Source organism: Cetorhinus maximus, chromosome 2, assembly GCF_964194155.1.
Source record: "Cetorhinus maximus chromosome 2, sCetMax3.hap1.1, whole genome shotgun sequence".
NCBI classification, from domain to species: Eukaryota; Metazoa; Chordata; class Chondrichthyes; order Lamniformes; family Cetorhinidae; genus Cetorhinus; species Cetorhinus maximus.
Genome location: NC_135880.1, coordinates 43418791 through 43442044, shown reverse-complemented (window position 1 = coordinate 43442044; position 23254 = coordinate 43418791). Strand labels below are relative to the sequence as shown.

At 43.1% G+C, this 23254-nt stretch overlaps 1 protein-coding gene across 1 annotated transcript; it reads left to right on the top strand.

Moving 5' to 3' along the window:
• Positions 1-4418, top strand: tmem174 (transmembrane protein 174). Its single transcript, XM_078557536.1, has 2 exons — positions 1-638; positions 4295-4418. The coding sequence occupies exons 1-2, from the start codon at positions 1-3 to the stop codon at positions 4416-4418; spliced, it is 762 nt and encodes a 253-aa protein (XP_078413662.1).
• The last annotated feature ends 18836 nt before the right edge of the window (positions 4419-23254 follow it).

Below are 23254 nucleotides of genomic sequence, written 5' to 3'. Positions count from 1 at the left end.
ATGGAGCAGCGCAGCAGCAACGTGGATGATTTCCCTGTTAATGTATTTTCTGTGACTCCCTGTCAACCTAGAGCCCCGGGAGTCCAGGTGTCAGATGGTGACAAGGCTGGGGCCACCTTGCTATTCTCTGGTGTCTTTTTGGTTCTAGTGGGCATAACTTTCACAATAATGGGTTGGATTAAATATTATGGTACAAGTGATTTAGAATGGACACAGTTACTCGGACCCATTCTACTTTCTGTGGGAGTCACTTTTGTTCTGATTGCTGTTTGCAAGTTCCGAATGTTAACTTGTAAAACTTGCAAGCAAATTAGCGAAAGTACATTGGAGACTGAGCAGACTCCCTGTGGACAATCATTTGTGTTTACTGGGATTAATCAACCTATAACTTTCCATGGAGCTACTGTTGTACAGTATATTCCTCCTCCATATACATCTCCTGCCCAGGATGGCATTGCCATGAACACGACCTGCTTGCCATCACTGAACAACTCCCAAAGCACTAGCCCACCTAATAGTGCTACAGGGACAACACCATGCCCTCCTCAGTACTATACCATCTACCCTCTGGATAGCACAGCTTTTACTGGAGATGAGAATTGCCCACCTTACCAAGGACCAGAGAACGAAATAATCAGGTAGGTCCTATTCATCATTGCTTACATTTCACCTCCTATAGAAGCCTTTGAAATTTCATGAACTAATGCTGAAAGCGAACCAACATGACACACAGAGCAAAATTGTTTCAAAATTCGTTTTAAACTACTGAGATTAGTTGAGCTGGTTTTTTTTTATAGCATGTAGTGCTTATTGTCAACAGTTTATTTGTGATGCTTTATTTACTTCTGAACCCAGGACTACCTTCCGAGGCTCACATACCACTAGCTTCAACCCTGGTATAGAAATGTCATGAAAGCAATTCCAGTTTTTAATCATGTCATCAGAAAGCTTTGAAGATATAACAGATATACTAAGGCATCTTACTCGACTACCATGTTATTGGTTTTTCAACTGTAGAGGAAGTGTAATGGCTTTTATTACCTTATGTCAATGGTGTACTCATCTAACATATGCACCAATTAGTTTGCAGATATTGAGCTGGACAGATAAGGAGAAAAGATAACTCAATATATTTTTCTGTATTATGTGAGATTAGACTGAACATGGTGTTCAAGAAGGTGAAAATATTTTTCTTTTTTGACAATCATATTTGCAGATTTTATTTCAATAAGTGCAGAATGTATCATTCATGCGAGCGTCACCAATGCAATGCATGTCTCTGGCACTTGAGATATCCTTTCTTTGCTAATCATGGGATAAATTCTGCATTCTCTTGAGAATCTATATTTAAAACCTTGCACATAGCATACATTTAATGTCTATGAGTCTTCTTGTGCCATGTTATTATGTCAAATTTTTAGGTTAACATTGAAAATATATAGCATAAACATGAGCTACTAAATATTTACAATCACAAAACCTTATCTAAACACAAACATTTTGTTGTTTATTGCTGGGCCAATCAAATCAAATTGCTTTTTTTTGGGAAAAAAAATCTGCCATTTTTCCCTTAGGAAGAGACATTTCTAAAGTCCAAAATAAGGTTTTAAACAAATTAAAATCAAAAACTATGTATTTCACAAAAGCACAATTTAAATCGACTCATTGATTTTTATGTGTTTTAGATACATTTATGAAATAAATTTTTACTTGTCCCTCTGGAAATCTTTGGGTTTGAGTGGCATGTTTTACCCAGAGCAATGACTTTGTAAATTCTGGGCAGATTCTAGATTTTAACCAGTCTGCCAACATAGCAAATTAGATTTTGCCTGTAATTCCTAAAGTGAATTTTCTAACATGAGAATAAGTTTATTTTGTGATAACTCTCAAAGCAGAACTTTTTTGATACAATAAAAATCAGCAGCTTAAAATTAGTCTCAGCAATATTGCTGATTAGCTATTGAATGGAAGACTCATTATGCATAATCTCAAACTGTTCCTGGAGTAGCAATCCACAGGCCTGGACTAACAATCCTGAGAATGCAGTTCAAAACCCATCATAGCATTTTGAGAATTCTGGTGAAAAAAATCTGGAAGGAAAAAGCTGGTATCAGTAAAAAAAGTGTCCATGAAGCTATCAAATTGTTGTCAAAGCCAAAGTGGTTTACTACTGTCGTTTATGGAAGGAAATCTGCTCTGTTTACCTGCTCTAATTTAAAGGTGACTCCAGTCCCACATTGCTCCCTCTGAAGAGGCACTGAGTTGTATCAAACCACCGTAATTCAAGAAAGCAGCATATCACCATCCTCTCAGGGCAAATAGGAATGGGCAATAAATAATAGCCAGACAGCAATTCCAGGCAGGCAAATGACGGCAACACGCAGGTTCCAAGAATCAATTGAAAAAAGACACTGCATGCCATAATGAGAAAATCACTCCTTACAATGCATAAGAAACCAGGTGTTATTGTGTTCCATTTATCCAAAAGGGGGCTTAGTTAAGAAACAAATGTAAAATACATGGATGCTGGAAATCTGAAATATGCTGGAAATACTCAGCAGGTCAGGCAGCATCTGTGAAAAGAGAAGCATGAAGTGTGAGAGTCTTCAAAGATTAGGAGTGCAACTAAGGGCACTAACTTTGATTGATAGCTTGTAGAGAAGACAAATTCCCATCTGACACATTTTTGAAAGGCAATTTCTTCTTTTGAGTTCTCTGCCCAAAGGCAGGTCCTATCCTTGGTGCTACAACCTCCACTACGGGTAGGGCAAGGAGGCAGGTCCTGAATCCACCCCAGCAGAATGGGCATTGAACCCGGTTGCCCCAATCTGACCCACAACCGCCTCCCCCCAGGCATCTGTCTTGCTGTGGCAACTTACACTTCTACATGCATGTTGTAGCCTGGAGCTATGGGTAGTGATGGTAGAGGCTCCAATTTCTTTCCATCACATGGCTGACCAGGAATCTCTCCCACTCTTACCGCCTGTCATTGGCGTATGTTGTAGGGATTTACAAGTTGGTGCTCAATGGAGGGCCATATTCCCCACCCGCCACCACCGCCCCCGCCGACTAAAAAAATCGGCAGTTAGCAGATAATCTAAACTAGCAGGTAACTTACATAATTGGCAAGTATTTTGTTCATAAAGTTATGTAGCACACAAAACATAGTCAAAATGAGTCAATAAAGATAGCCTGAATTCTCTGTTACAGAGCGACCCATGGAGGTTTTGTTAGATATTATGGTTAAAGTATGTGATGAACTGATTTTTTAAAACTATTTGTTCATGGGATATGAGCATCACTGGCAAAGGCAGCATTTATTGCCCATACCTAATTGTCAGTTGGTCTGATTGGCCAGCAGTTCTGTAGTCCCAGCAGCACCAGGTTTGTGCAGTGGCCACTGTTGAGGCAGCCCTTGAACAAGAGGATGTTATGCAGCCGGACTTCAAGGTAAGTCTGGCAGGCCCCAGTAAGGAAGGTGAGGGGAACAGGGATATGGGGATAGGGTGGGGGGCGGGGGGTGGTGTGTGTGTGTGTGGTTGGGAGGTTGGGGGAGGGGGGGGGGCGGTGATGGTGCAAGTTTGAGAGTGCTGTGGAAGGTTAAAGCAGGGGTATGATCTTGGGTGGATGCCCCCACCCCACCCCCCACCTACCTATTGCCTGACACCAGATCATGCAGTAAACGCTGCCAGGCTACCCACCTGGCCTGGGCCTCCCCTGCCATGGGTAAAATAGGAGCAGAGACAGAATGAGGCCACTTAACAGTGTCAGTAGGCCAAGGGCTGGTGGGTTGTCTGACACCTCCCCCTCTCTGCCCCCCCACCCCCACCACCCCCCCCCACCCCCACCCCCACAGTACAAATAGGAGACAGGTTGGGGGGGGTGCAGGAAGAACATGCACTGTACTTTACAGGACCCCACTTTCAAACATGCTGGCGGGATGCTATAAAATCCAACCCACGGAATTTAATCCTCCAAAGTACCAGCAAAAATGCCTGCGTACTATTTAACAAAACTGGAATATGACGTATTCACAGTAAATCAATGGTCCTGGTGTCAACTTCTACATGGCACAAACATTCACATTGATATAAAGCAGAATATCATGACCAAACACACAGAAGATGTGCTAGTATTCATTATTCCTATGTTTTTGACCTCAGTAATCTCCTTCCAATGTCTAAGGTTGATAATTCAATTCGATTTATACTGAGAAATTAGTATAAAGTGAAACCTTACAATTATTCACCTATTTTTGTATTTATTTGTATAATATCGTAATATATCTTCACAGGACAGAGGAAAACCAAGATGAATCAGATGCCACGTTACCAGTTGATGAAGTTCCCGATAGCATTCCGCCACCTTCATATGATGAAATCTTTCCCATAGCGAGTGAGGAAACTACAGAACCTTAGCTCTGCTGAATTTATCAAACTACAATATGTGACTCAAACATGTTCATTGTTATTGTTCCTTCACTCTAACTTTATTACCATACATCTCTCTATTCAATGCTTTATTACATTGCTAACCATAAATTTGCAAAGAGAAGTAACTTTTTTATAGCACATAATATAGTGCAGTAAGTCGATATCCTCATGAACTATTTTGTCATTATGGAGTATATTATGCTTGTTTCACGAATGAGTTGTCTCTATAGCATAAAAAATAACAGATCCAAATGCCAGATGTGCATCATTTTGAATGCATGATATCTGAAACATTCTGAATTCCTTTGGTTTAATGAAATAAAATTATCCAGGACCCAGCTGTAAGAATGCTGTTTTCATGCTACTCGAGTATTTAAATTAGGAGGTAACTTGCGTAAATGGCAAGTATTTTGCTCTTAAAGTTATGCAGCACACAAAACATAGTCAAAATGAGTTAATAAAGATAGTCTGAATTCTCTATTACAGACTGACCCATGGAGGTTCTGTTAGATAATATGATTAAAGTGTGTGATGGACTGATTTTTTTCAAACTATTTGTTCATGGGATATGAGCATCGCTGACAAAGGTAGCATTCAAGCTTCTTGATAAGCAAGGGGGTGAAAGGTTATCAGGGGTAGGCGGGAATGTGGAGTTGGGGTTACAGTAAGATCAGTCATGATCTTATTGAATGGCGGAGCAGGCTCGATGGGCCAAGTGGCCTACTCCTGCTCCTAATTCGTATGTTCGTATTTATTGCCCATACCTAATTGCTCTTGAGAAGATGGTAGTGTGTGGCCTTCTTGGACTGTTGCAATCTGTGTGGTGTAGGTAGATCAACAGTCCTGTTAGGAGGAAGTTCCAGGATTTTGACCCAGCAATGATGAAGGAGTGGAGATATATTTCCAAGTCAGGATGGTGAGTGACTTGAAGGGGAACTTGCAGGTGGTGGTGTTCCCATGCACCTGCTGCATTTATTCTCTTAGACCGTAGCGGTCGTGGGTTTGGAAGGTACATTTGAAGAAGCCTTGGTGTGTTCTTGCAGTGGTCTGCTGTCACTGTGCACCAGTTGCAGAGGGAACGAATGTTGCAGGTAGTAGGTGGGGTGCCAGTTAAGAGGGCTCCTTTGTCCTGGATGGTGTTGAGTTTCTTGAGTATTGTAGGAGCTTCGCTGATCTAAGCAAGTGGAAAGTATCCCATCACACTCCTGTGTTCCACCTTACAGATGATGAAAAGGATCAGCTAGGCTAGAGGCATGGATGGTTCTGGAGCATAAGTCATCAGCTCTACAGCAGGCTGTTGTCTTGGCTTCTAGCCTTTGCAGTATCCAGTGCACTCAGAATTTCTTGATATCACATGGAGTGAATCAATTGGTTGAAAGCTGACTTCTGTGATTGTGTGAACCTTAGGAGGAGGCCAAGATGTATCATCCAATCAGCACTTTTGGCTGAAGACAGTAGCAAACGCTTCAGCATTGTCTTTCATATTCACGTGTTGGGTCTTGCCATCATTATAGTGTGCATGGAGCCTCCTTTTCCTGTTAGTTATGAAACTGCCCACCATCGTTCATGACTGCATGTGATAGGGCTACATAGCTTTGACGGGATAAAAGCAAAATACTGCAGATGCTGGAAATCTGAAACAAAAACAAAAGTAGCTGGAAAAACTCAGCAGGTCTGACAGCATCTGCGGAGAGGAACACAGTTAACATTTCGAGTCCATATGACTCTTCATCAGAACTAAGGAAATATAGAAATGAGGTGAAATATAAGCTGGTTGAGGGGGGTGGGACAAGTAGAACTGGATAGAGGGCCAGTGATAGGTGGAGGCAAAGAAGAGATTGTCAAAGATGTCATAGACAAAAGGGTGTTGACGGTGGTGATATTAGCTAAGGAATGTGCAAATGGTGACATTAAGAGTAGAAAGCAGGACGAGCAAGTGACAGTTGGCCTTGGGGGGGTGGGGTGGGGGGAAGAGATCAAAATAGGCTAAAAGGTGGAGATAAAACAAAGGATGGAAATAAATTTAAAAATAATGGAAATGGGTGGGAAAAGAAAAATATATATTAAAAAAATTATAAATTATTGGAAAAAGGGAGATCGGAAAGGGGTTGGGGATGGAGGAGAGAGTTCATGATCTGAAGTTGTTGAGCTCAATGTTAAGTCTGGAAGGCTGTAAAGTGCCTAGTCGGAAGGTGAGGTGCTGTTCCTCCAGTTTGCATTGAGCTTCACTGGAACATTGCAGTAGGCCAAGGAAAAAGAAAAATCTATATAAATTATTGGAAAAAAGGGGGATTGGAAAGGGGGTGGGGATGGAGGAGAGAGTTCAGGATCTAAAATTGTTGAACTCAATATTCAGTCCAGAAGGCTGTAAAGTGCCTAGTCGGAAGATGAGGTGCTGTTCCTCCAGTTGCTGTTGAGCTTCAGTGGAACTATGCAGCAGGCCAAGGATGGACATGTGGGCATGAGAGCAGGGTGGAGTGTTGAAATGGCAAGCGACAGGGAGGTCTGGGTCCTGCTTGTGGACAGACTGAAGGTGTTCCGCAAAGCGGTCACCCAGTCTGTGTTTGGTCTCTCCAAACCATGTGGGTACCCATAGCCACACCTTTTATTTGGAGGAAGTGAGACGAGTTTAAGGAGAAATTGTTCAGTGAGAGAATGGCATGGCCCCCAGTTATGCCTGTCTCTTTATGGGGTATGTGGAACATTCCTTGTTCCAGTCCTACTCAGGCCCCCTCCTACAACTCTTTCTCTGGTACATCGATGATTGCTTCGGTGCTGCTTCATGCTCTTGTCTGGACCTGGAAAAATTTATTAATTTTGCTTCCAATTTCCACCCCTCCATCATTTTCACATGGTCCATCTCTGACACTTCCCTTCCCTTCCTTGACCTCTCTGTCTCAATTTCTGGTGATAGACTGTCCACCAATATTCATTACAAGCCTACTGCCTCCCACAGCTACCTCGACTACAGCTCCTCACACCCCGCTTCCTGTGAGGACTCCATCCCATTCTCTCAGTTCCTTTGCCTCCATCGCATCTGTTCTGATGATGCCACTTTCCAAAACAGTTCCTCTGACATGTCTTCCTTCTTCCTTAACCGAGGTTTTCCACCCACAGTGGTTGACAGGGCCCTCAACCATGTTTGGCCCATCTCCTGTACATTCGCCCTTACACCTTCCTCTCCCTCCCAGAAACATGATAGGGTCCCCCTTGTCGTCACTTATCACCCCACCAGCCTCCGCATTCAAAGGAACATCCTCCACCATTTCCGCCAACTCCAGCATGATGCCACCACCAAACACATCTTCCCTTCACCCCCCCAGCGTCATTCCGCAGGGATCGTTCCCTCTGGGACACCCTGGTCCACTCCTCCATCACCCCCTACATCTCAACCCCCTCCCACGGCACCTTCCCATGCAACCGCAGAAGGTGCAACACTTGCCCCTTTACTTCCCCCCTCCTCACCGTCCAAGGGCCCAAACACTCCTTTCAAGTGAAGCAGCATTTCACTTGCACTTCCCTCAATTTAGTCTACTGCATTCGTTGCTCCCAATGCGGTCTCCTCTACATTGGAGAGACCAAACGCAGATTGGGTGACCGCTTTGCAGAACACCTTCGGTCTGTCTGCAAGCATTGCCCAGACCTTCATGTCACTTGCCATTTCAACACACCACCCTGCTCTCATGCTCACATGTCCATCCTTGGCCTGCTGCAATGTTCCAGTGAAGCTCAACGCAAACTGGAGGAACAGCACCTCATCTTCCGATTAGGCACTTTACAGCCTTCCGGACTTAACATTGAGTTCAACAACTTCAGACCATGGAACTCTCTGCTCCATCCCCACCCCCTCTCCGATCCCCTTATTTCCAATAATTTATAATTTAAAAAAATGTATTTTTCCTTTCCCACCCATTTCCATTATTTTTAAATTTATTTCCATCCTTTGTTTTATCTCCACCTTTTAGCCTATTTCAATCCCTTCCTCCCACCCCACCCCCACTAGGGCTATCTGTCACTTACTCGTCCTGCTTTCTACCCTTAATGTCACCATTAGCACATCCTTGAGCTAATATCACCACCATTAACACCCCTTTTGTCTATGACATCTTTGGCAATCTCTACTTTGCCTCCGCCTATCACTGGCCCTTTATCCAGCTCTACCTCTCCCACCCCCCCCTTAAACCTGCTTATATTTCACCTCATTTCTATATTTCCTTAGTTCTGATGAAGAGTCATACGGATTTGAAACGTTAACTGTATTCCTCTCCACAGATGCTGTCAGACCTGCTGAGTTTTTCCAGCTATTTTAGCTTTGATGGGATCTGTTGTTTGTAGGATTGCAGAACTCTGCTTAGCTGTTTCTGGTGAAGAGATGTTAATACATTAAAAAAAAGAAAAGTAGATCTATTATAGGGAGCCAAGGGAAGCCTGCATGGAAAGAAACTCTTTGGATGGGTTTGCTCGGGCCTACTTTGTCTTTGTCTCCAAAATCTCCTTTGAAAGTAGCTATTGAGAAACCGCTGATAAGTCAGAGAAAGACTGAAGTAGAGAAGAATCTTCATGAGAACTCAGGGCGCTGCAAATGCAACAAAATGAACAGAGATGTGGAAAAGTGAAGCAACTGGCAAAGGAAAAATCCCTGGACACAGAAGTTGTTTCAAACCTTAAAAAAAACTACTATAAATCTATATGAAGAAACGTTGCCTTGAGAAATATTCATTTTTTTTTTCTTTTTTATAATTCAATGTTCTGTTTGTTTCTGTCATTAATAATATGGACATCAGGTCACCAAGTTGCAGAAAACTGTCTCTGTATTAAGATTATTCAAATATTCAGCAAGTAAATATCAGACATATTTTGAGAAATCTGTAAACAGATAACTCAATCAGTGAGGAATGTCTCCATTAATGTGGCAAACATTTCCCTGATGACCTTAAAACACATGGTCCATATGAAAATCAGACTAAACTGATAAATCCATTTATCTGTAATCCATCCAGTGTCTACCCCTTATGTTGTATAACATATGCAAGTATTTTGATTATTATGTTTATGAAACTTATTTTCCTTTATGAAATATGTAGACGACACAGACAAGACGACCATTGATAATGGAAAGCAGTGGCTGTGTGAACTCAGAGATACAATGAAGAAAAACAATCTGGACCTTTTAATGTAAAAATGTAAAGATCCCATTTTGCAATTTTCAATAAATATATCAGATCATTTACTTGGCCATAAACTGATAAATGGAGCACACTACAATTAAATGACTTTCTCAATATTGTATTACAATAAAAAATATTACTGAAGGAATGGGAACAGGAGGAGTGATGTAAAGCACTTTACAGGATAAACATTAACATCACAGACACAATCACGCCAAGATTACAAAAACCTGCTTGACAGCTTTTGCAGGTTAACATAAAAAATAAGAGCAGGAGAAGACCATAGGGTCCCTCATGCCTGCTCCACCATTCGATAGGAACCAGGGCTGAGTTTCAGCCACAGATTCACTTTCCAGGCCACTCTCTGTAATATAAGGGTCTGGCACACGTCTGGTTAATGTGGGACTGAGTACCGCCCACACAGTGATGTAAGAAGGCACAAGGCCTAGACCTAGGGTCAGTGTGGTGTTGGCCAGTGATGTGTTAAGAGCTAGGATGGAGATAACTCCATGCCTGTACCCTTTACTGTATATTTGTATATAGTTACAAGTGGTTAATAAAGACATGCTGTTAACATACAGAAGGCTACAAAGTCTTCTTTAACAGACATGTTCTGCAAGCAACACCATCTGAACATGGTGGCAGCTCTGCATAAAAAAACCCTCATCCTCATAGAAATGCTGAAAGACTAATAAAAAGGACATCTTCAATGGACTCTGAACTGAAAGAAGCTCCCAACAGAAGCTACAGACGCTGAGAAAATTCACTAGTAAAAGTTCCAGAGAGAGCTTGGAAGCTTAGGGTAGAAGTTTTACTGCGGCAGAAAACTGCACACAATGTTCCTTGGAAGCCCAGCTTCAGCCCACAGAGTTCATAACCTGTGAAGGTGAGCTGAATCCTTTTCATTTCCAGGCTGCAGACAGTCCTGAGAAGCCCTTATACTAATGTAGTCAGAAGCGCCATTCGAACGAAATCCTCAATAATCCTGATTCCCCAACTCTGAGTCTCAAAACATCACCTCCGAGTTGAACAGAAAAAAACAAATTAATAATTAACTTACTCAACTCTCGGGAACCTCGCGACCATCCCAGTCCTTGAACAGCAAACCTGTGGTTCATTTGAACTTGTCGCTGCTTGCAATGCTAAATCGCTGATTAAATCAAATCAGCAGGACCGCCGACCCACTCAGCCATTGCTGAACATTCTTCTTCCTGATGTGCACTGCCACCATTTTGTGAAAACTGCCAAAACTGGCAAGCGCGGGAAATCCAATGTTCTACAGTGAACGGTGACGCCATATTAGAAGCCTGTAAACTCTTACAGCTGTACCCACACTTTTAAAATCTTCAACAAGGGTCACAATTCCACACTTCCAACTCCACTGGAACTCATCCGAGGCCCAGACCAGTCACTAAATTGAAGTCTTTGGAGGAAAAGATTTTTAAGATACAGCATTGCGTCAGGTTTAAATAAAAAAACCAGAAGTGGAACATGTGAAAACACTTCTTTACTTAATAGGGCCAATTGCAGATTACATCATTGCACAACAGGATATTGATGAGTCACCCACCAAATTTGCAGAGGTTTTAAAATCCTTTGATGTTTATTTCAACTTGAACTCCAACAAAATATTGGAAAGATCTAAATTCGATAAGATAGTCCAACTGCCTGGGGAACCTGTTGAATCCTTCATATATGATCTCCACAGGAAGGCAGAAAGGCGTGAATAATGAGACAGAATCATGGTGTGTGTTGCAGATGATTCACTCTCTGACCTCCTACAAGCTAAAGATAATCTCACCCTAGACAAGGCAATCCAGCTAGTTAGATGAAAGGAAAATACTGCGGATGTTGGAAATCTGAAATAAAAACAGAAAATGCTGGAAAACCTCAGCAGGTCTGACAGCATCTGTGCAGAGAGAAACAGGGTTAATGTTTTGAGTCGGTATGACCCTTCTTCTTAGCTAAAGAGAAGTAGAAATGCAATGAAATTTATATTGTTTCGGGGGTGGAGTAGGTGAAGCTGGATAGGTGGGGGCAAAGGAGAGATTGACAAAGATGTCATGAACAAAGGGACGATGGGAGTGTTAATGGTAGTGGCAAGGGCTAAAAAGAGTGCTGATAGTGGCATAAAGGAAAGAAAGCAAAATGTGATTATAGCAGAACAAGGGTAAGCACTCTCCCTTCTGCCATTATCAGATTCTGCTTTCTTACCCTAACATGTGCTATGAATAAAGGGGAACTGGTGAATGTACTGTACTTAGATTTCCAGAAGGCATTTGATAAGGTGCCACATCAAAGATTATTGTGGAAAATAAAAGCTCATGGTGTCGGGGGTAACATATTAGCATGAATAGACGATTGGTTATTTTCTGGTTGGCAAGATGTAACGAGTGCCACAGGGATCAGTACTGGGGCCTCAACTTTTTACAATTTATGCAAATGACTTGGGTGAAGGGACCGAAAGTATGGTTGCTAAATTTGCTGATGACACAAAGATAGGAAGGAAAGTAAGTTGTGAAGAGGACATAAGGAGACTACAAAGGGCTATAGGTAGGTTAAGTGAGCAGACAAAGATCTGGCAAATGGAGTGTAATGTGGGAAAATGTGAAATTGTCCATTTTGGCAAGAAGAATAAAAAAGAGAAGCATATTATCTAAATGCTGAGAGATTGCAGAGCTCTGGGGTTCAGAGGAGCCTGGGTGTCCTGGTGCATGAATCACAAAAAGCTAGTTGGCAGGCACATCAAGTAGTTAGGAAAGCTATTAGACTATTTACTGAGAGGGGAATTGAATAAAAAAAGTATGGAGGTTATTCTTCAGTTTTACAGGGCATTGGTGAGACTGTGTACATTATTGGAAGTAGTTCAGAGAATGTTTACTAGACTGATGCCTGGAATGGGCATCTTATGAGGAAAGGTTGGATATGCCAGGCTTGTATCCACTGGAGTTTAGAAGAGTAAGAGGTGACTTGATTGAAACATAAAAGATCCTGAGGGGTCTTGACAGAATGGATGTGGAAAGGATGTTTCCTCTTGTGGGAGAATCTAGAACTAGGGGCCACTGTTTAAAATTAAGGGTTGCCCAGTTAAGACATAGATGAGGAAATTTTTTTCTCTCAGAGAGTTGTGAGTCTTTGGAACTCTCTTCCCCAAAAGGCAGTGGAGGCAGAATCTTTGAATATTTTTATGGCAGAGCTAGATAGATTCTTGATAAGCAAGGGGGTGAAAGGTTATCAGAGGTAGACAGGAATGTGGGTTGAGGTTACATTCAGATCAGCCATGATCTTATTGAATGGTGGAGCAGGCTCACGGGGCCAAGTGACCTACTCCTGCTCCTAATTCATGCGTTCGTATCCCCATGGCAATGAGGGCCAACATTCTATTTGCCTTCATAATTACTTGTTATGCTAACTTTTTGTGATTCATGTATGAGGACACCCAGGGCCCTCCATACCACAGCATTCTGTTGTCACTCTCCATTTAAATAATATTCCAATTGTCTGTTCTCCCCACCAAAGTGAATAACCTCACATTTTCCCATGTTATAGGCTGGATTTTCACCATCAAGGCGGATAGCTCGATTTGGAAATTTCCCGGCTAGGCACACCCGCCTTGGGTAAAAATGCCCCAGTGGTACAATTTTCGCTCCATGGATGGGTGAGGGATGGATTTGGGCCCGCTGCCCCAAGATGCAGGCACAGGGACTGCCAAGTGGTGAGACTGGTTGTTAAAAAGGCCTGTCTCATTTCTCCCAGTTTTTTTATTAAACATTAGGCCCTCTAGCTGTTGTCTCTCACACCACCTCACCTCCTCACCCGCTATCCATGCCCCATCCTTACTTCCACACTAACTCATCGGCCCCACCCATCCATCTCCCATGGCTACTCGTACCCACCATGCCAACTCATGCCCAGCCACCCAGCCCAATGGCCTCTCATATCCTCCATGCCAATTTATAGCACTTACGTGCCCATTCATCCAGCATACATTCAGTATACAAACCACTGGTTATTCAACCATGACAGCCACATCACCCAGACACATTGCACCACACTCACTCTCTTGTGGGACCAGGTGACACAAGGTGGCATTGGCTTCTAACCAGCTAAGGGCTGACATGGCTGCATGTCCTTATCCTGTAGAGGAGATCATGTTGACCATTTTTGGAATGCCCATTGCTGAGGCTGTAGCCAGTAATGGGATTGGAAGTATAACTTCTGCTCATACCCTATTTCCCCCTCATTCCACAATCTCTTCTGATTTACAAGATGCAGATTGTGTAAGCATGAATGTCTTACTTTCTCCCCACCCTTTACAACAATCCTACCTTGTGCCTTTCTCCTTTCAGATACTCAAGAACTGAAACCTGGCCAGGCAAAGGTGAAAGAGCAATAGATGAAAGAGCAAGAAGACGGTGATGAGGAAACACCATCACTCGATCTCACACACTCAGCCACTACCTTGGATACAGACATTGTGGCTACTTTAGAGAACAGCTCTGAGGTGGGATCTGTACATGGTGAGACACTGGACATGAGTGGTCTGCAGCCAAGACAGCGACGAGGGTAACGCAGGTGCCAGGTCCCAAAGGACTGGGTCATATATGTGTTCAAAGGACTCAGATGAGCTCCTTGATGGGGACAAGCTACAGAACGCGGCTGATGGGTCTGCACAATGAAATATTTGGTGCATTAGTAGGCCTTCCAGAAAGCCTGTGTGCAATACAAAGGAGCATAGCTGGGTCCAACATCAGCTTGGCACAGGGCATGAGCTTTGGGCCCATCCTATCCAGCATGGAAGTAGTGGCCAACTCCATTAGCACGCTTGGACTCCATCATGATGCAGTGCCTGATGGGATGTCTCAACTTCCATTGCAGCACAAGCAGAAGCCATACAACATCTGGTTTAGCAGTGGGAACTTAGGGCGGTATTTTTCATGCCCGCTGGCGTTGGGTGCCATGGTGGGCATGAGCAAACGGGAAAGCCAAAAATCGGTTTCACGACATCATGGAACCAGTTTGCAATTGTCCACTCTGCCCGTCAAAAGCGAGCTGTGTTTCCCACCGCCACACGTTGGGAACATCGTCGTAATACGTCTGCACATTATTATAAGCCCAGTTTGCCGGAATCACCTCCCCACGCTGGATCACCCATCATTTAGTATATTCAAATTCAAATTCTGAGATAGACAGGCTTTTGGGGCATGATTTTTAGGCCCTATTGGTGTAAGGAGTGGAGGTGGGCAGATGTGAAAATTCACACTACCATCTGGTGTGTTGGTTTGCTGGCCCCACACTGTGCATCTGCCCAGAGGCAGAATCAGAGTCAGCAGGGCTACCCATCCACAGGCAGCGGGTAGCCAATTAGTGACGACAGTAAGTTAAAATCTGATTGTCAGAGGCTGACTGAAATTTTCCAGTCAGCCTCTGGCCCCCCTGAGGCATCTGGGACTGGGTCTGCTGCCTGGAAGTGGCCTCCCAGTGGCAAAACAAGGGGCAGCACCCCAGGCAGGCTTTGATGCCCTTCTTGCCTGCTTGGTCTTAGCTGCTGCCCTTTGCAGAGGCTCCTTCATATTGGTGACCCAGCTGCTGAAGATGATCTTAAATATAAAAGAGTAAAAAGTTAGAGAGAGGGTGCTTCAAAATGGAGGTGCCCTCTCGCTCTCTCTTACCTGAACTCCAAGCTGCTCCTTCTTTAGCAGTAGTGTGTTGAAATAGTGTTGGTTGCAGAACGTGTCTGTTAAAGAAGTCTTCGTAGTCTTCTGTATCTTAACAGCAAGTCTTTATTAACTACTTGTAACTATATACAAATATACAGTAAAAGGTACAGTCATGGAGCTATCTCCATCCTAGGCCTTAACATGTCTTTGGCCAACACCACACTGACCCTAGATCTAGGTCATTACTTTGTGGGTGGTACTGCACTCAGTCCCACATTACCCCTGTCTGCACCAGATCCTTATGCTACACCTCCTCCCAAGTCTTTACCTCATGGGTATAAAGTTACTTTGATTTACTTCAAGTCGTACATTGTTATAAGTCTAATGCATTTACCTTATTATTACAACATTAATGCTATTCCGACATTATTGCTATTACAGTATTAATATTAACAACGTTCTTGTTACCTCATCTCCCCCCTTCAAGACCTTGACGTTAGAGGTTCAGGCGGCCTAGAGGCCTTATAACCCTTCCACATCTCATTCGCCATTCTGTCAGGAGAATGGTAGGCTCTGTTGGTTCTGGTTCTTGTTGTTAGCTTGGAGGCTGGACTGGCGTTTGAGTATGATTTCATTCTTTTCTTCAATTGCCTCATGTTGAACCATACCTTGTCGGTTTGGCTGTTGTGTTGATGCATGGTTCCTGTTACTCTTGATCGTCTCTTGCAAGGCAGACAAAGATGGTATTTGTCTCCTTGGTGCTGCTTTTTCTTCTTCTTTTTCCATGTGGGCCATCTGGAAGCCTTCTGAGGCTGAGGAAGAGCGTTCCTGTGGTGAGAAGAAGGTTCAGTGGTATGCTTGCCTCTGCTTTTTGTTGTTGATGGTGATAGACTTCTTCCCGGTTATAGCATCCCATGTGGTTGTGGCATTGGCTGGAGGTTGCAGTGTGTGCACAGTGGCTGATGTGTCAACCAGCTGTACCATAATTCTATTTGGAGACAGTGGGTGCTCAGGCTGCTGATCATTCTCTGGTACCACATTCGCTGGAGGTGCCATGGTAATCTCATGGGCGGTAATTTGGTCTGACCATTGGGGACTTTCTGGGACCTGGAATGATAATGGACAAACCTGCTCTGCATAGAGAGATCGCAGGTGAAATCTGAGTCTGAATACTCATTAGTGTTTGAGCACTCAGGACGGTGCTGTCCTGGCTGGCTAACAACAGTGGTAGCCTTGACATCCTCTGCTGTCTGGAGGAGAACGAGGTCTATGCAGGCATCCCTGCTCAGAACAGAGAAAGGCTGGTTATAGATGACGTACATCAGCTCAAAGATCTGTTTGCTGCCATACTTCAGTGGTTCCAGGATCACGCTGATGACCAGGAATTGGACTCCCCCTGCCCTGTATAGCGGAGCGTCCGTTGTTCAAAGTCAGAGGTCTTTTAGCATGGCTCCTTGCCTGACAGGACTATCACACTCACATCTGAATCTAATTTAAAATTTGACAGATGACCACTTACCAGGATATCAGCATTCCAAAATGATAAATCACAATCTTTGATCTCACCCAAGAAGCATGGCTGTGTGTTTTCTGGGTTGTCGGTCTTGACCTCATGGATTACCTTTGGGCTGCCTGTGTGGTGCTGGGGTTTTGACTTGTACAGTTTACAACGTGTCCCTTCCTGTGACAGTGGAAGCATTGGGCTGTTCCCACAGGACACTCATCTCTCCTCACAGCAGCGCCGGCAAGGTCCCTCTGCTGGGCGGTTTGAGAATTGCTTTCCCTGACTTGGGTTGTCCCTGTGTCTTTGTGACCTGATAAACTAGACGGAGGGTTGGCTTCTGCCCCACGTTGTATTCTCTTGCCTAAGTCACTTCAAAACGCTGACTCCCTATCTCCTTCTATAGAACATAAACTGAAATGAAAAGATTAGTAGCCCCAGAAAGCAATTGTTGATGAAATCAATGGCTGTTGTACAATTAAAAGGCAGATTGGGGTTTTGTTAGCCCATTACTTAATTTAGAAATATTGTTCAACTTTCATTGTGCTTCTGGTAGTTAGGTAGCTGTTTGCACTCCTGCCTTACATTATTAAAAACATAATACATACAAATTACATATCAAAAACACTTTTGCATTCCTACAAAATTGGTGGTATAAGTGACTTACCGTATAAATGTTTTTTGTATCAGAGCTCTGGGGAAGGATTTCCTTAGCAGACAAAATGGGCTCACTGGCCTATTTCTGTGCCATAACTTTTCTATGGTTCTATGCTTCTAGAAACATTCTGTTATGTGATCAAATCCACACTTATTTTGAAAGCGGTTATAGATGTTTCCTCCTTAAAATTGTTAATGACTCCATCAGTGCTTTTAGTTCCTTTTGATTCCTTGTGAGATCGATAATTTTAATACATCTAATAAAGGTATTGTGCAGAAATGTTTTAAAATCAATTAACTTAAACTGAGTTTGAGTTTAGTCAAAACAAAAGGAAATAACTATTGTCAGTTCTGTTGAACAGCTTAATGCCTGAAAGATTAATGTTTCTATTTTAAGATGTTGACAGTCCTGCTGTACGTTTTAAGTATTGCTGTTTTCAGAGCTATTAGGACTAAGTGTTGAGCATATACTTAAGTGCAGTGGACTATATATATATATTTTTATTCATTCACGGGATGTGGGCTTCGCTGGCTGGGCCATCATTTATTGTCCATCCCTAGTTGCCCTCGAGAAGGTGGTGGTGAGCTGCCTTCTTGATCTTCTGCAGTCCATGTGGAGTAGGTACACCCACAGTGCTGTTAGTAAGGCATTTCCAGGATTTTGACCCAGCGACAGTGAAGGAACAGCGATATATTTCCAAGTCAGGGTGATGAGTGACTTGGAGGGGAACTTCCAGGTGTTCCAATCTATCTGTTGTCCTTGTTCTTCTAGATGGTACTGGTCGTGGGTTTGGAAGGCACTGTCGAAGGAGCCTATGTGAATTCCTGTAGTGCATCTTGTAGTTAGCAAACACTGCTGCTACTGTGCGTCAGTGGTGGAGGGAGTGAATGTTTGTTGGTGTGGTGCCAATCAAGCAGACTGCTTTGTCCTGGATAGTGTCAAGCTTCTTGAGTGTCATGGGAGCTGCATTCATCCAGGCAAGTGGGGAATATTCCATCACACTCCTGACTTGTGTCTTATAGATGGTGAACATTCTTTGGGGAGTCAGGAGGTGAGTTACTCGTCACAGGATTCCTAGCCTCTGACCTTCTCTTGTAGCCACAGTATTTATATGGCTAGTCCAGTTCAGTTTCTAGTCAATGGTAACCCCCAGGATGTTGATAGTGGGGGATTCAGTGATGGTTATGCCATTGAACGTCAAGGGGCGATGGTTACATTCTCTCTTGTTTAGATGGCCATTGCCTGGCACTTTTGTGGCGCAAATGTTACTTACCAGTTGTCAGCCCCAGCCTGGATATTGTCCAGGTCTTGCTGCATTTCCATTGCTTAGGACTTAGTTTGAGAATATACTTAAGAAAAGTAACCTGAAAACTGAGAGAATATTATTTTTCCCTTTGCTCTATTCTCTGTTCCCCCAAACTAATTATCTGCAGCTTTAGTTCCTTATAGCAAATCACAGCTTCATTTACCATTATCACAGAAGTAACAGCCGAAATGCCTCAACACTGAATCTCCTTTCACTACAGTCTTCCAACCTCTCCAACTTCTCGTAGGAACAGAATTATGTCAATCAGCTCCTCCAGCCCTTTGCACCTTACAATTAGATTGAGGTTGATTTGTATTGGTTCTGTACTCCTTAATATTCTTGCCTAACAAAAAATCCATCAATCATAGTGTTGTAGGGTGGCTGAGTTGTACTGTTAATGATAGAGTTGATCTGCAGACACTTCTTGGGTGGAAACCTAAAGTTTATTTACAATATACTCAGTAGTACTACATGTGTGCTTTCAACTCCAACTCTATCTCTATACTGACTGCTGAGGTACAAAGAACAAAGAACAAAGAAAAGTACAGCACAGGAACAGGCCCTTCAGCCTTCCAAGCCTGCGCCGATCATATTGCCCATCAACTAAAACATTTTGCACTTCCGGGGTCCGTATCTCTCTATTCCCATCCTATTCATGTATTTGTCAAGCTGCCTCTTAAACACCACTATCGCATCTGCTTCCACCACCTCCTCTGGCAGCGAATTCCAGACACTCACTACCCTCTGTGTAAAAAACTTGCCCCACACATCACCTTTACAGTTTTCTCCTCTCACCTTAAATCTATGTTCCCTAATAATTGGCTCTTCCACCCTGGGAAAAATCTTCTGACTATCTACTCTGTCCATGCCACTCATAATTTTGTAAACTTCTATCAAATCGCCCCTCAATCTCCATCGCTCTAGTGAGAACAATCCAAGTTTCTCCAACCTCTCCTCATAGCTAATAACCTCCAGACCAGGCAGCATCCTGGTAAACCTCCTCTGCACCCTCTCCAACGCCTCCATATCCTTCTGGTAATGTGGTGACCAGAATTGCATGCAATGACGGTAGCCCGTGCTACTCTCCTATTGGTTATTACAGATCATGTGATCTTCCTTAACAAGTATTATTCTTAAAGGCACATGACACACTAAATAAAACCATAATTACCACATTCCTCCCCTTTAACTCAGCTATACAGATTATATTTACAAGTATATATTTTTCAAGACAACATAATATTTATGCTGGATAAGGAATTTACAAGTTCAGTCTTTCAGGTGGTTTCCTGATATGTGTGGAATGTCGTTTCTCCACAGCTTCAGATTCTTTGTTAGGAACCTCCTTTTCCGAAGTTGCTTGGACATCAGGTGTTTCAGTGGGCATTTGCAGTTCTGTATCCTCAACTCTTATAGGAATATCAGACATGTCAGTCCTGGGTTGAGTATCCTCAACAGGAAACGCAAACTCGGTCATGATCATTGGAGGAACCAAATCTTGGTGATTTCTCTCTCTCTTCCTTAAATGGTCCACATGTTTATGGATGATCCAGCCTTCCACCTCCACATGGGTAAGATAGAGGTCCAGTCACTGCACTTATTTCACCCAGCAACCACTTTGGTCTTTCCCCAAAGTTCTTCACATGTATCGGCTCTCCCACAGTAAAATTGCTCTCGCAACTATGCCAGTCGTGTCTAGCTTTTTGGCTTCCCTGACTCCTTTCCACCTTCCCCTCTAAATTCGGCATTATTCAGCTCAATCTCGTCTTGAGACAGCGTTTCATCAATAACTCTGAAGTTGTGGCACCCGTTGTTGAGTGAGGGGTAGTCCTGTAATAAAAAAAATAGCGTGCTAGCTTGGTTGCCAGAGAATCACCAGTTAGCTTTTTCATGCCTATCTTGAATATTTGAACCAGTCCATTTGAGGAAGGGTGGTAAGGTGTAGTTTTCACATGAGTGATGCCATTGAGCCTGATAAACTGTTGAGACTCAGCACTTGTAAATGCCGTGCCGTTAACAGACACGACTGCTTCTGATAGTCCGTGAATGGCAAAACTCTGATGTGGTTTCTCAATTGTATTGCTTGACGTTGGTGACTTCACCTCATATATGTCCAACCATTTTGAATGGGCATTGACAATGAGCAGGAACATTGTTCTCAAGAAAGGTCCAACATAGTCAATGTGTAACCGCACCCAGGTCTACTTGGCCGCTCTCATGGGTGTAACGAAGCTGTCACTGGCAACTTTTGCAGTTGCTGACATTGCACACAGTGCTTTACTAAACTCTCTATTTCACCATCCATCCCAGGCCACCATAGATAGCTGTGTGCTATGGTCTTCATTCAGGAAATTCCTGGATGGGCACTGTGTAGTTCAATTAAAAGTGGTTCCCTTCCCTTTGGAAGAACTATCACTCATGCACCCCACAATAGGATGCCATCCTGGCTGATTATTTCATGTCTTCTGTTGAAGTACGGTTTCATTTAATCAGATATAGGCTCCTGAGACCAACCATGTAGCACTTGTTCTCGTACTTGAGATAGGACTGGGTCCTGACTTGTCCAGTCTCTGATCTGTTGAGCACATACCGGCGAGGAATCTAACAAATTTAACAGTAAAACAAGTTCCTGTGGACATGGGACTTGTTCGTTATTTGCTTGTAAAGGCAAACGACATTGCCAGGCCTATGTACGAAAGTGTATTTGTATGCTGCCAGAATTAAGGCCCATCATTGTATTCTTGCTGAGGCTATGGGTGGTATAGCCTTTTCCTCACTAAACAAACCTGACAGTGGTTTGTAGTCTGAAATGATTATAAAATGGCGGCTGTGTACGTACCGGTGAAATTTCTTGACACCAAAGATGAAGGACAGATTTTTTTTCTATTTGTGAGTATCCCTCTTCCGCTGTGGTGAGCGTCCTTGATACACAACCTATTCGTCATTCCATGCCATCATCAATCCGATGATAGCACTGCTCCCACTCCATAGGGAGATGTGTCACATGTCAGCACCAACTCTTTTGTCTGGTCATAATGCACTAATAGTTTGGACGAGTACAACAATTGTTTCACCTTTATGAAAGCTTCATCCTGGGACACCTCCCAAGACCAGCGTTGGTTCTTTTTGAGTAGAGAATGCAGGGGGGCCAGCACTGTAGACAAATTGGGTAAGAACCACCCATAATAGTTGATCATTCCTAGGAATGATTTGAGCTCTGAGGTGTTCTTTAGTGTAGCTGCCTCTCTTATGGCTCTCACTTTCTCCTCAACTGAGTGGAGGCCCTGTGAATCTACCTGGTGACCTAAATAGGTTACCTCCCTCGCTTAGAATGTGCACATTTCATTTTTTAGACACACCCCAACTTGCAAGAAATGTTTTAAGTCTTCTTCTAAATTTGCCAAATGCTCTTTTTCAGTGAATCCTGTCACCAATACATCGTCTAAATAGACTACAACCTGGGACAGCCCTGGCAGTAAGCTTTCCATTGTTCTCTGAAAGATGGCACAAGCTGAGGAGACACCGAAAGACAATCATATGTATTAGTACAAGCCTTTGTGGGTATTAATTGTGACAAATTCCCGGGAGGCATTATCCAATTCTAATTGTTGATAAGCATGTCTCATGTCAAGCTTTGTGTACGTTGTCCTCCCCTGCCAGCTCGGCATACAGGTCTTTAATTTTTGGAATGGGGTGCCTGTCTAGCTTGCCTACTTTGTTAACCGTCAGTTTGTAGCCCCCACAAATTCGGATACTTTGATTGGGTTTAAGGACGGGGACTATGGATGCTGCCCATTCTGAGAACTGACCAGTTTATATATTACTCAGTTTCCCTAGTCTGTCCAGCTCAGCGTCAACTTTTTCTCGCAGGGCATATAGTGCCTTCATGAAGTGAGGGGTTGCCTCCGGATCCACATAAATCTTGGCTTGCAGGCCCTGGATTTTTCCCAGTTCATCCTGGAAGATGGTGGCATACTTTTTAAGTAGTTCTGGTAGCCCACTTGCTCTAAACTGAAATATTTTGGACCATTCTAACTTAATCCTGTTTAACCAGTCTCGCCCCAAGGAGACTTGGCCCTTCACCTGTTACCACCATCACAGGTAGCTGTGCCGATTAGCTTCCATAATGGAAAGTTACTCTACTTATGCCTTTTACTTGAATGTCTTCACTTGTATAAGTTTATAACTTGGAACCTGTTCGTTCCAAATTTAATTGATGTTCACCATTATTCAAATACCTGAAGGTATGTTCCCCAATTACTGTAGTGGAAGCTCCCATGTCTATTTCTATTTTAATAGGTTTGCCATTTACTTTCACTATGACAAGTATTGGTTCTGTCTTTCCCACTTTCAGGTTAAACAACAAGTAAATATCATAATTTGTTGTTTCAGGCTCTTCCACCTTGTAGATTTCATTGGGCTTCTTCTTTTGGTTACAAGCCTGCTTGAATCTTTTCTTGCACTGCCTCATTATATGTCCATTTCTGTGACAATGATAGCATTTGATTTTTCTAAACTGCCAATGGCT

Bases quoted from the DNA above. Each gene is read 5' to 3' on its own strand.
- tmem174 (XM_078557536.1), top strand. From the start codon at position 1: ATGGAGCAGCGCAGCAGCAACGTGGATGATTTCCCTGTTAATGTATTT. The intron at 639-4,294 runs GTAGGTCCTATT...ATATCTTCACAG, and splicing joins CCAGAGAACGAAATAATCAG to GACAGAGGAAAACCAAGATG.